At 38.6% G+C, this 14,202-nt stretch overlaps 1 protein-coding gene across 9 annotated transcripts in view; it reads left to right on the top strand.

Annotated features, from left to right (window-relative positions):
* The window catches only part of BCAS3 (BCAS3 microtubule associated cell migration factor), a 351,811-nt gene that overhangs the window by 119,537 nt on the left and 218,072 nt on the right, over nucleotides 1-14,202 (top strand). For all 9 annotated transcript variants that reach the window (XR_007891218.1, XM_051635999.1, XM_051635997.1 and 6 more), the window contains exon 16: nucleotides 9,849-9,999. Coding sequence is in view for 8 of the 9 variants with exons in the window: in XM_051635999.1 (XP_051491959.1) it covers nucleotides 9,849-9,999 (151 nt within the window). In the remaining variant the exon portion in view is untranslated. The remainder of the gene's footprint in view (nucleotides 1-9,848; nucleotides 10,000-14,202) is intronic.

Below are 14,202 nucleotides of genomic sequence, written 5' to 3'. Positions count from 1 at the left end.
TGTCCAAAGCACCAAAGGGGAAAAGTTAGGATGAGGTCAGGAGGTCTAGTACAGAGGAGACAGCACAATCCAGAAATTTGTTGGTGGGTCAAGGAATGTAAGTGGCTTAAGGAAGCTGCGATCAGTGAAATGACAAAAGTAGCTTTGCTCACCTGATATAAGCCTCTACTAGGTCTGATCAGAAGGTGAGAAAGTAGAATCTAGAGTTTTTCAAGAGACTGTATCAGCTAAAGGAGGAGGTTTAAGTATTGAGGGTGTTGTATGACAAGTAGGGTTTGGCATGAAGGAAGGCGAAAGCATGTGAAGCTGTGTTAGTAACCAGTGAGGGAAAGGAATGGGACAGGAGCTGGTGGGAACAATAATTTTATCTGATGGACCTGCTGAGTTCAAACCCGAACACTTTCTGCTTCCCCTGACAGTGGGTATTCTGAGGCACAGCTTCTATTGAGAGGGAACCCAGGGCAGATCCCTCATGCCTGCAGTCTGAATCAGATTCCCTGTGTATAGGATTGGTGATTGATTATGCAGTAAATGGGTGCTGCCCTTGTCTTTTTTCAGTTTATTATTCTTAAGTAAGGCATTTAAATCAACTGTGCTTTTTTAGTAGTCTGAAAAATGTAAACACTTTATGGAAAGAAACGTAAGCATTAAGATTGGAAATAAAATATACTTGTATCTTTTAAAAGGTTTATCTTTACCCTTAAATATGCTGATTTGGCTTATTCGTTTTGCTTAGTCTTTGTGAGCTGTTAAAATCCGTTGCCTTTTCCCATCTCAAGGAAATGCATCTTTGACACTTCTCATGACCTGAGTCACGACGCTGTCACAGAGCCAGAAAACATCCTTAATGGTCATGGGTAAAAGAGCAGAGCTGCTGAGGGTGTGTGGTGGGTGGAAGAGGGAGAGAGATTGCTATGGTTTACTTCAGTTCCTATTCTATGGGTGTTTCAGACAAGCCATTTATTATCATTATCCATGGATATTATTATCAAGTTCTCATATGTAGTGGTTCTCAAGGCACTTTTTTTTTTTCCCACATAACTTGGGATAAATACTGTGTATTCAACCTGGATTGAATTCAGATGCTAAAATATTTGTGCTAAATGATGCAGCTACAGCAAGAGAAAATAAGGCATAGGTAAAAAGTTAAGGGAAAAAAACCAACAGATGTATTAATGTGTAGTTTATCATCAATACTGAATTCCAGTAAGCTAAGCTCTTTGGGTAGGGGACTGCTGTGAAACTTTTCCTATCTCCTTACCCTGCAGAGCTGCATACAGAGGTGTCCTTCAGAAATTCCCAGACCAGTTATTTGCAGTTTCTAAGACAAGCTGACCAGTTTTGCTGACTATGTTGTCCCAAAACAAAAGCAGTAAGTTCATGAAGATAAATTTTGTTCTGTATCATTTGGAGGAGAAGTCTGAGACACCCAAATTTATAAAGTTCACAATGCTGAAGCGTCTCGGAGTCATCCCTGAAAGAAGGCTTTGAATTCAAAACTGTGTTGATATGAATGATGATTGATAGACATGACAAGGGGCAGTAATCATGCATACTTGTTTTCTCAAGCGCTTCATCATTCACCAGCAGACAGTGTTAGTAAAATTCCCATGTGCAAGAAATTGGAGTAACAGAGTCTCTACACAGTGCCTAGAAGCTGCCTGGACGATAACCTCATTAGTGGAGTGTTGAGTCTGAGCTCGTATAGTCCTTCCCTCAGAAGAGTTTGCGAACTCAAGTCCAGTGCTGTGGCAGCTACAGCCACAGCTTGGGGTCCAGACATGGCTTACAGCCACATGCTGGGGAGAATGGGCCCTGCACCTTCACATCTGTTTGCAAAATAGCTACACCTGTAGTAGTGACAGTTTGCAGTTTTTTAATGTGTGAAGAGTTGAAGGTGCAAGGCCTGGTACAAATAGGATGGTGATGTCTGGAGCCCTCCCTGCTTCTGGCTTGCTTTTACTGGGGGTGGCCTAAGAGCAGAGAGGCTAGTTTGGAGGATTTTGCTGGTAGCCACCATCTGGAACAAACAAGCTGAAGTGTTGCTACTGCTGCCTGCTCTATGGCTATGCAAAGCCTGGAGCCAACAGCTGGCAATCAGCTTGGGTTGTTGTTTTTATTGAAAGGGGAGTTTTGCCCATAAATGGACTTGAGCTTTGCACCAACAGTAATTTTAGTTAAATAAGTCCTAAAAGATTATTATAATGCCAGACTTGTATGTATGGTGGTGGAGGAGTTGTTTTCTAAGCAAATGCTTCAAGGCACATTTATTGTTTGACTCTTTGAGGAACTTGAGCACAACAGAGTGTATCTGTACAAAATGGGGGGGGGGGTGGAAATGCCAAGGGAAGAAGCACACATTTGTGTCAGATTTTCAAGGAGGTTTTTTTCTTTTACACAAGGCAATTAGCACTATGGATGTCCTCAAAGCTGCTGGTGAGAGGTGCCACAGGGCCTGGGACACTTTCACTGTTCTAGCAGAAGTGGCTTCCCCTCCTTTCTGATTCCTCTGGACTGTCAGTGTCATTTCTTTTTCCATTTCGGAAAGGAAGAAACACACATGGGGATAGACAACATGGCCAGCTGTACATCACACATTGTAGAATTAAATGACAGGTTCAAATCCCAGCTTGAGGTTTGAACTGTTCTCTCATAATCTGTCTTTGGGCCAGGTAGAGATAAGGGGTGGCAAAGAGGTCACAGCAGTTCCTTCTCTCTTCTAAACTTTGCTAAGGACAAGAGGAGATTTTTCCAGTATCAGCGGGACTGAGGGACAAAGGTTTTGAAACTGAAGATAGGAGAAGTAAGAGAAACTTCAGGAGGAAGAAAGGAATATGATGAGGCCATGTTCATATTTTGAGTGGATGACACTGGTGAGCAGTTGGAAAAGCTGAAGTTCAAGGAGCTCGGATGAGAGGGCAGAGGACTCTGTCTCATCAGTAGCTGAGACAGTTGGACTGGCGCTCGCGTGTCTCGGCAGAGTATTCTGACTTACAGGCTCGCCTGTCACCATCATGTGCCTTGCCTGGATGCAAGTAGAAAGTTTCTTGGATTAATAATGAGATTTAGTGCAGCTGTGTTTCAAAAGGCTCAATATCGAGTGGTTTTAAATGTTATGAAAACAACCAGCTGCGTTATTTTCTCCCATCCATTTCAGTGGAATCGAGGTAGCAATGGGTTTTAGGCTTGCATCAGTTTAGCTGAGAGAAAAATTTGCTCTAAGTAGCTAGATCATGTATGCATACATGCTGTAGTTAACACATACTGTTCTTGCTTTAGTAGGTCTGATTGTATTTGAAATATTGAGGGCAAGGGTGTGAAATGAGGATAAATTCAGTAGGATACAATTCAAGGAAATTGCAATGCAACTTTCATTTAGAAGAGATCATTAACTAAAATAATTAGTTTCCTGACTTTTTCTAGGAAAATATGCAACGTTTTGGCAAACAAAGATAAACCACGTTTGACTGAATAAAACAAGACGTGAAAGGAAAAGCCCACTTTAGCAGTTAATTAGGGTTTGTGGTGTTGAGTGTTGTTTCTGGGGACGCTGTTGAGTTTGTCTTTCGAGCTCTTCCGAGCGACTCGTGCGAGCCAGCATTGCTTCCGCTGCGCGCTCTATTCAGGTCACCAGGCAGCGTTTCTCACCAGGGCGCTGCTGTTTCCTCTTCCGACTGTAGTAGATTACAGATTATACTGGAACATGTCTGAGAAAAGGTCAGAAACGAGGGTGAAAGTCTTGGAACTGAAGCTGGGAAGCTTTCCATTCTCATCCGGGAAACTTTTTGTATTGAATAATAAGCAAAGCAAAATAAACGACCACATCCATGACACTTCTGTTTTTCCTGTCATTTTTTGTCTGCCAGTTAGAAAGGATTTTATTTCTCTTGCATTATATGATTAGTGAATGTTTAGTTGCGGAATCTACAGTGTTACATTGAACAGAAATAATGGTCAAACATTCATTGACTAAAAACTCAATGTGATTGCATAGCCTCAAGTTACTGCGTTTTTATTTACCAAATTAAATATGTTTATATGTTAATGTCAGTAGACTACATGGCACACTTTGAAATGCAATCTGTTAAATACTGTAAGATATAAATGCTAATCAAGTGGTATTTGAATTTTAATGATGCTACATTACTAAGCTTTTTGTATTGGAGTAATAGAAGAAAAATGAAAAAAATCAACATAAAATATTTTTATTATGAGGCTACGAGGTGCTTGGTGCCACTTTGGTTTTTCATGTATAGTGTGTAGAGAAACTAAAATCCTCAGGATCACTACTTTCCTACCAGAAAAAGTCCCATTTGCCTTGTTCACTAACAGGGTGGAATTTCTCTGTGTAAAAGGGGATCCTGTGACCATTGAATGAGGAGACTTGCCATATACAATTGAGCCAGGCAGAGGACATTTAATGTGTAAAATTATTTATTTTCAGTTTGGTGGCCAGTTGGTGTTTGCATCCCTTAGTGGGTGGTTTTGGTTTTAAGCTCAGTTCCCTTTCCATCTGACAGGCTGAGGCTGTTGCCTTCATGCAGGGCTGGGATCCGTGGTAGAGATTTAGTAGAGCTGGGTTGGAATCAGGTGAGAAGTAACTTGGTTGCATTAATGAAGTACTATGTGTGGGCTAAGGAGAAAGACAAAACAACAGTAGAGCAACCAGTGTGGCTGCATCAACATAATTCTTTCAGGATCCAGTGCAGTCTCTTTGCATAACCCTGGCTGCCCTGTGCTGTGTTCACAGATGAACTCCTTGGACCTAATAAGAATGTATCTGCTGTGCTGCATTTTTATGTATATTTATGTCATAAGTAGCTGCAAAAATCAGGATGTTTTTCTTCCTCCGTCCTCAGAGCCTCAGAGATGGTCAGGAGTGCCCTGAAGTACTCTGTTCAAATTCTGACCAATCTGAAATCTGGCCTGAATTCATCAAGGCTCTTACTTGATCAGGAAAGGACAAGTTTGCTGTATTAATTGCTTTCAGTTGATTGAATGCTCTTTATGCAGTGTTACAAGTGTATATAAGCTTGCAAGTCTAGCAGCTTTCCCCTAGATGTAGCTTTCACAACCAAAAATGTCCTTCGGAAAGTTAGAAATGTGGGATTTGATGAAATGTTTACATCTCACATCCAGGCCTTAGAGGTATTTTACAGGCTTAACAATGATTGTAAATAAAATAATCATAAATAAAAGTTGTAGCCATCAATAACTTCAGATGGCAGTGTCGAGGGTACCTTGGGTAGTGGTGAGGGACTCTTCCTGAAGCTCTGCTGTGGTGAGAAGGGTGGGGAGGGGCCTAAGCAGCAGGACACGAGCCCAGCCAGGCCGTACCTGGGAGCTGCTCCTGATGTCTTTTCCACAGATGTCCAGCTTTGTCAAAAACCAGTAAATCTTGTGAAGTTTATTTTCCTTGTAGCATCTGTGTTTTATAATGGTGCTTTTAATTTGTTTTTTCTCTGTCTGCTGGGATTTCTTTTGTCTGGCACTTTCAGGCCTCCCTTTTTTTTCTGGGTGGAAGTGAGTCCATTAATAATGAGTGGCTTGGGAATATACCCCGGCCGGGCCAGCACGGCAGCCGCTCCCTCCATCTGACAACAAAGCCCATTGTTGTTTTCTTTCTTCACTTCTATCCTCAATCCATTTTTCCTTTTGAGTATTTGTGGAATAAAATGTCTGGAAAAATGTGGCTCAGGTTTTGGGTTGATGACATGAGAGATGATGGCAGTTTTGTTGTAGATGTTCAGAAAACAGGTAGGAAGGCAGAACTAATGGATGGTATTTTCCATGTCTCAGGAGGCAATATTTATCCAGTGTAATGCTACACTTGTAAATAAACTTCTCCTGTCAAACTACCAGAGCCACAACATCCTTGGCTTTTTTTTTTTTTTCGTGAGTACCTTAGTAAATTGATTATAAATTAAGGCACTTATTTTCTTTCAGTTTTCTCCAGTGGAAGGCTAAAAGGCTGAATTAGGATTAACTGTGGGATTTTTTTTGACTTGGGTTTCGCCATGATCAGGAATTTGGACATTGAGTCTGTAATATTTGAGTGGTGATAATGGAAGTGCTGCCTTTCATCTGTGTCCTGAGCTGTGGCCCAAGTTGGAGAGGGAGTGCAGGCAAATAAGAGGATGTGTAGAGGGAAAATAAACCCAAGCCTAAACTGGCTTTAACATATTCTGTGCACAACTCTTGAACTGTAATCTGAAATTCCACGGCAGCCTGTGGAAAGACAGATACTTGACCAAAAGGATTTGCCTTGCACGGCCTCCTTAGGGCTGTTAAACTCACTCTCTGGACAATTACCAAGGGAAAGTGCCTCATCGCTCAGGATGCTCTGCTGGAAATGTTCAGACTGATCCTTGAGAAGGCATATTTGGCATGGAATTGTGATGATGGTGATTAATTTTCTCTAAAGTAATTACAATTGTAGGTATTCTTTGAATAGACAATAGGATATATAGCTGTCAGTATACAACCAAGCTAGCATTTAAAATTAATTGTCAGTGCTAAGGAAGCTACACCATTTGAAGCTATTCTATGGCTTTGTTCTTTATTTTTGTATGTATTTCCTTATAAGAATGAATATATACTGTCCATACGTGGCAAGATAATTTGAGTACAGGCTTCTGCTGTATAATAATGTTAGATATTTCTAGTGGACCTAAACTTTGGCTTATTTGTTGCTTGTCCTTTGACAGTGAATCAACAACTGCTTGAGCTGTAGAAACAATGTTGATGCTTGACTGCATTCTTTGTGTTCCTTTGACCTGATACAGCAGTCCTGTGCACACACAACTCGTGTTTACTGCAGGGGGAGTTTCCCACTTCCAAGGAATGGAGGAATGGAGAGTGACTTTATCCAATTTCTGGAGGGGTACAATGGCTCACCCTAAAACTGTGGGGTTTTAAAAGGGCTTATTAAACGTAATGTGTGACACTGTTTTGTTCCAGTGAAATTCAGAATGCACAATACAGCTTTTGCTGAATGCTTAGGAAAGGAACAGCCCAAGTCATAGAGTGCATTTACTGCATCCCCAAGGCTATGCAGTTAAGAACAAGCATGTACCTCTCTGGTAGGTCTGAGGCAACATACAATGAAGATGTAACAGTATAGAACATTTCCATCATAAAAACAGCTAAAAATAATTCAGTTAAACTGAAAGCAAATATTTTTCCTTTTTCTATAAAGCACAATTTTCTTTAGACAGAGTCATCCATGCCATCTTAATATTATTGTAGTCAGATTTTCAAGAAAAACTTCACTGTCAGAAACAGTTTGTCTTCTTTTTGTTGCATTCCAACTTTTAATTTTTTGTTTGTATCACTTTTAATGACATTTATTTGCAGTTAAGCAGCTGAATGTTGCTGCAGAAAATACAGATTGGCAGGCAATAGTTACTGGGATATACATGAGGTATTTACAGCTTTTCCATTTGTCATGACTGAATTTTTTTATCATGTTTGTGGGGTGAAGTGCTGTGTGTTACAAGCTTTGGTTTAGTTAATTTTTTGTTGACTTTTGTTTACATGAGATACATTTCAAATGAAATGCTTGACTTCTGAATGTGATTTTCAAAGAATTCTCTTAGATTTTGGTCCCATTCAGCATCTCTTGAACACCTTTTCCATTCTCTCTGTATAGTTTAGTAATTTTTTGTTTGTTTGTTTACTTTGTGTTTTCTTATGAGGATAAAAATGTGTAGGATGGTGTTGCTACAATTAATAAAAAACTCCCAAGTGATGACTTAATCCTGCAGTTTTCTAGGTATCCTTAACTGTCTTGGGATTCCTCAGCTTGTGTGAAAACAAAGCAGCTCATCCTTGTGTAGGAGGGACAACTGTAAACTCCTCAGTTCTCTGCATGCAAATGTTCTGTTGAATCCATGGAAGGTTTTGCATATGGAAAACAACACGATTTTGGGAGCGGAGGGCACTGAGCAATTCATTGTGCCTTGAGAGGGAGAGAGGACTGTTACAACACAGTCATTTGGTTCAGTAGTTCAGAGTTAATCATTATATTCCTAACAAGTAAAAGAAAACAAATTGCAGACATTGGGAGCCCCCTCTGTGGACACTGTTGCTGGTAGCGGAGTCGCTCATGGTGAATATAGGAGAGTGAAACACTTTCAGAGAGGGCCTTGATTATATGCAACAGTAACTAATTAAACAATAATGCAGAAAACTATTTGTACTGCTTTCTGCAAGAACCAAGAGTGCATTATGAAACTAATCTTAAAAAAAAAAAATAATAATTACATCTCAATCTTACTTTAAAACTGAGCTGGTTGGTTTTTTTTCCCCCTTTCCTGTTTCTTTTTATTCCAAGTTGGTGCAGGAAAATTGCTATTAATGAAATCTGCTCTCTGAGACTTCAATAGACTTGTTATTCATTAAAGCCTTGCTATTTCTCTTTAAAAGTTCAGGCTAGATACTTAACACAAAATACACTTTGTAATTTCATCATTTTTTGTTATTGTGCTTTTCTAAGATGCAGAGGTCTATGGACTTTTGTAGAAAAAACAAATAAAACCCCTAAGCTTACAGTTGCATAGTATTAAAAGAAGGGTAAAGGAAGCATTGAGTGTCCTTAGGATGATGAGACATTCATTAAGATTTTTCCGCCTTCCTTTTCCTATTTTCAATCCATCTGAAGTACCATTAAAGCTTTTCAGGCAGCTTCCTGTGAGAAACCCTTTTCTGTGCTGTTTTTCTTCCTTGAAATAAGGTGGCTGCTCTTCAGTCAGATTGTATGGATTTGGCCTGGGATTTGTATAATATCTATGGGGAATGCATCGGTTGTTTAGGAACCTAATTCCCAATATGGCTCCCTTTTGATTAAGAACAAAGCCAGCGTTTCACAGCATTATAGGAACACAGAAAAACAAGTTAATGATCTAAACCTTTTAATTCATGGTTGCTTGTCTATTTAAAGTACTTTTGATTCAGTTATAAACAGACTGGCCCCTTTTTTTGTTTAACTTCTTTCTTTGGTTTCTTCACATTTCTTTCTTTACTGGCCATGAAATTTGTAGCTAGTTTCCTTTTCTGTCTGAAGAATGAAAGGTTGTGACTACAGAATGATACAGAAAGTAAGAAAGCGTATCTATACTGGGCGTGTATCCAGCACAGACCTCTTTGAAACAAGCTAAAATTAGGGTTGTTGCAATTTTTTTGGTTATGATTTCCCCTTCCTTTTTGAAGTACCTATGGGATTTTTTTTTCTTCTTTTTTTTTTTGAATGACTATAAAGTTTGTTAATTTTTTGATACTTGCTTGATTTTTGCATGTCGTTTAGCAAGGCTTTATTTATTTATTATTTATATAACTACTTGTTATTTTCCTCTGGTCTGAGTTCTGCCTTTAGCCACAGAAACAATAAAAGCAACCTTTTCAGGACTTCCAATTGCCCACACTGTATTTGGCACTTTAGGAAAATAATTCCCTTCCAGGTATTCTTTCTTTTTCTTTTCTTTTTCTTTTCTTTTTCTTTTCTTTTTCTTTTTTTTTTTTTTTTTTTTTAATAGTGGATTGGAATCCAGAGCTTGTTCTTCAAGTTGAACTTGAAAACTTTTTGTTGATAAGACTGTCGGGCAAGCAGCAGCAGCAGCAGAAATAATTTCCCTTCCATGGAAGGGGACTTATTCCCATATATATATATATATAAAAAAATTTCTGTGTCCATTGAAATTTATTTTTACCTGAAATGAAGATGACTTTTTAAGATTGTAGGAGCTTGTTATTTTATTTTTCTTTTCTTCCTGTATTTTGGCAGTGGTTTATTTCAGGCAGAAAGAAAAAAATTCCAGTAATGTGTTTTATTACGTCTCTATCCCATCAAGGTAAATTGAACAGCCAAGACACTTACAATAACTTCACAAACAATAATCCTGGAAACCCTCGACTCCTGCCTCTTCCGAGTTTGACTGTGGTATTGCCTCTTGCTCAAATCAAACAGCCCATGACGTTAGGGACCATCACCAAACGCACAGGGTAAGTGTATCTGCACCAAGCTTTCCTAACGTTATTTATAATTAATACAGAAATAATTTGTGTTACTAGGGATACTTAGTTTTATTCCTTGTTTTAAATTCAGTGTATATAATTTAATGGCAGCAGAAAAGGGGGTGGGGGAAAGAGGGAGACAAGAAAATGAAACCAGCATCAGATGAGTAAACAAAACCTGAAAACAAAATTCTAAAAATACAGGAGTATTTATTAGGGTGGGTCATTTTCATGCAGTTTGCCATGTGGGTAATACTGTGCACTGGCATCAGGAGAAGTGTCCTGCCAGGAATTGGTATGAAATACTAAGCAGAGCTGTATTCAGTCAGAATAAGTTATAGTTTTACTTTTTATAAAGAAAAAAAAATAGTTTATTTTGGTTTCCAAACTTTTTCAGCAGAAATTATTTTTAGCTATCAGAAATGGAAAGGCAGTAAAGGCAGGTTGAGTATAAAGAAAAAAATTAATCCTGCTGTTTTCTTGTCTTTATTTTTCCTCTGAAGTGACAGTTCTGAACGATGAAATTCACGTGTAGACTTTCATTTCAGTGCCAGCTGCACTTTGGTACTTCTTACTGTGCCATGATTAAGCACTTGAAAATACTTATTTTGAAAGACTCTATTAAATATATATAATAACTAAGATTTTGTGAGCTTCATGAACTGCAACAATTTTAAAGTAGTTACTGTTCAACAGTTGATATTTTTATTTTCCTAAATTTCAAATCTTCAGTTTTTGCAATTAATACATAAAGCTAGTGAGCAATTACTGTATTTTTCCCTCTCAGTTTTTAGCTGTTCAAATCCCTGAATATTTTCTAGTTCAAAGTCTGATTGATCCATTAATTTATAGATTATTTTATATTTTTAAGAAAATAAATCAAGTGTGGCATATGGTTGGACAAAAGAATTTAGGGTCTTGCAGGTTCAAAACATTTTCCTGGGTGCAGGCACTGCCTTGCTTGCTTCAGTGGTTTCTTGCTCAGACCCTGATAGTGAGGTGAATTTACCTTGTGTTTTGTGAACTGGGAATTATTTTTCAGGTGAGAGCTCACGGATATTCCCTCTCTCCCTGAGTAATTCCCATATTCTGTGCTTCAGGATATCCTGTAAAATCTGTTACTGTTTTGCTTAGTGCACCAGGTCTGCATGCTGGTGTTTTGAAGCTTACATGTTTATTCACATCTATACATGTGCATCTGTATACATGTCTAGCTAACAATCCAGTCCCACTCTCCTTGCTGTAAACAGGAACTTCATTAGGTTTCTTGAGCCAAGTTGTGAACTATGAACAGACAGTTGCTCTAAGCACAGAGACTCTCTGCAGATAAGTTCCTGAACTTCATAGATACTTGTAAGCGGAACTTAGGAAACAGTAAAGAAACAGTATGAGGGTAATATTTGGGTTTAACTTCTTCCACACATACTTTTCTGTTACTTGGTTTAGCTTTTTTTTTTTTTTTTTTTCTTTTTTTTTTCACCTGCTTACAATTTAAACACAGATGAGGGAAAAAGATGGCCCTGGCTATCAGGTGAATTTTGAAGGTGTGGATAGGTGGGGTCTAGGATGAGGACAGGAAGGGAGGTGGGATCAGAGAAAGGTTGATGTGCATGAAAATACGCAGGAGGTTACAGTTCCTCAGAGAGGGAAAATATAAAAAAGGTGACTGGTGAGTACAGGAAGAGAGAGGCAGAAATGTAATTCTGTGCTCAGCTGATAGAACCCTAGAAATGGAATAGACACTTAAGACTAGGTGGGACGAGGTAGAAAGGAAATAAAAAGCCATCTGAGAGTCTCCCAGGGGCAAGGTAGGGTGATAGGGTGATGATTTGGAAAAAGGCACTTGGTTTACAACAGTAATTCATGCAGTGGCCTTTACAAGGACTGTTTCCTTAATGCTGTGGTGATACCAGCAAACTTTTCTACAACTACTGCAAATGTAATAATTTTGCATTATCTTAATTAATGTTTTATTCTTAAGTATCTTCAACATACAGAGAGTGTTTCATATTCATAGTTTTCTTTAAGTAAATTTTACTGTTCCCAAACTGTCCTATTATTTTGTGCAGTTTTTATAACTAATTAAATTTAAAATATTCAGAGAGGGTTATGTAAGGAGGGAAAACAACAGGCATGGGAAATACCCTGCTGTGTAAATAGATTTTTCATGAATGAGGATCATAATTTTCAGCAAAGCCTGTGTAGCTGTGTAATGCTAAGCTGAGAGCTTCCTTCATTTGTTCTTCATCCAAAATATTTGATGAAAGTACACAAAATTAACATGAAAAGCTGTATTTATAAAGCAGGGATTTGAGAGGAATGCCTAGGATCCAAGAAGCCTGGCATGCCTAAAATGACCAAATTGAGACAGCAGCCTTAACTTAAACCTCCAGGGGGCAAAGCGTGTGTTTAACATATTTAACATCTGCCCTCATATTTCTAGAAACACAGAGCAATGTAAGTCTGTACAGTGTAATATTTAGACAGGACAGGGACCATCTGCCTCACTCGGAGAAGTGTAGGAGGCATGTATTACTGAAATGGGAAAAGACAGATGTATTTACACCTACATGGTCAGCACCTTTAAGCACTGCTCCGAGGAAACAAGGCTCTTCTTTGGGAGCAGCTGCTTAACCTTGTGATTGTGCAGTGATCAGAAAAGGAGACGAACTCACTATCAGCTGGATTTTTACAGTCACTGTTCAGTGGCCCTCAAAGCAGATTCCTTTTCTGCTGCTGCTACTTTTAAAGAATTAAAAATGTAATCTGTTGCAGGACATTTCTAAAAGTAAAAAGCAGGACTAAAAGAATACCATATAATTAGCCATTCTGGATTTGTCTGGTTTATATGCTTTTAACATCTGAAAAGCTGCTTTAGTACTACAGATCTTAGTTGAATTTTGCAGGTTTTATTAGCAAAAACATCAGGATGGGTTTTTTTTTTTTCCTAGTATCCAGGACAGCAAAATATTTTTCAGGTACTGAAAGGACTGATCTGTGCTCTTAAAATCATCTGTCTCACACAGAGCTGAAAAGCATGTCATCTTACTTGACAAGTGGAATGGCAGTACATTTTTTAAGTGTTCGCTGCAGCCCTATGGGAATGAAAGACCAGAATCTGGAGTTGTGTCATTACTGCCTTGTTCATCTCAAATGCTTGTGGTTTTTTTTTTCCTCATGCAAACATATGAGGTTTGGAATATTTTCTGATCAGTCATTACAATCTTTTACTGCTGAGAATGTAAATTGTGTTCAGAGGTATCTCGGAGCATTACCTCCCTTCTTGCCAGCACTGTAACTTCCTTGTTACCTGCCCTGTGTTTCTTCCCTTGCTTTTTCAAGTCTCTCATTGTAATTTCCACACCTTCCTGAAGCACTTAATTTTTGTTCCCATATTTTATCATCCCATTGACTCACTTTCCTGTAGCTTGTACTGTCAGCACATTCTGAGGAGCAGATAGGCTTTCCCAAAGCAGCTCTAATGCTAATGATTAAGGCAGCATCTTGTGTTTTAAAGATTAGGGGGATGTAAGACAGTAAAAGAGCTAGATTTAATAAGTCTTTATATACTCATGCCTCAGTTTCCCTCTGAAAATTTTAATAGTAATGCTGAATTCCTTTTAGGGTCTGGTGAATGGGTTAATTCATTGCTCATTTACAAAGAGCTTATAGATTTGAAAGGGGAAGAACTGTATGATCCATCTCATGCTTGTCCATAAAGGGCAGTGAATCAGGGTGTGTTAGAAGACAGCTTTGTGCTTTGCAGTAGCTTTATAAGCATTCCTTGTGTTGTGGAATTGGTTGTAGTTAGTATCCAGTTATAAAGAATGTGGAGACAGATGAGCTGTAATATGAAGGAGGGAAATAAAAGATACAGTAATTGCCCCAAAAGAAAAACTGTTGTAAAAGTTGATTTCTCTGAGAGCAGCATTTGTTTTAACTTTCTCAGGGGATGTATAGTCATTATATTTGTATCATAGTTCATTCTCAAATTCCTTATAGCTTTGGTGAAACACTGGGGTGGAACCTGCACTACTTGGGTCTTGTCAAAACAGAGGGACCTACCTTGTAGGAAAAGGAATAAACCCGACTTTTTTTCCATCCAAAAGATTTAGATAGTGTATTTTTCAACATGAAACTCTATCCTTTCTTCATCCCATCCATCATTCCACCCTCAGTAAGGAAAGGGAA

This window comes from Apus apus, chromosome 18 (genome assembly GCF_020740795.1).
Source record: "Apus apus isolate bApuApu2 chromosome 18, bApuApu2.pri.cur, whole genome shotgun sequence".
Lineage (NCBI taxonomy): Eukaryota > Metazoa > Chordata > Aves > Apodiformes > Apodidae > Apus > Apus apus.
The sequence above is the reverse complement of the archived record's forward strand: the minus strand, read 5'-3'. Positions and strand labels throughout refer to the sequence as shown.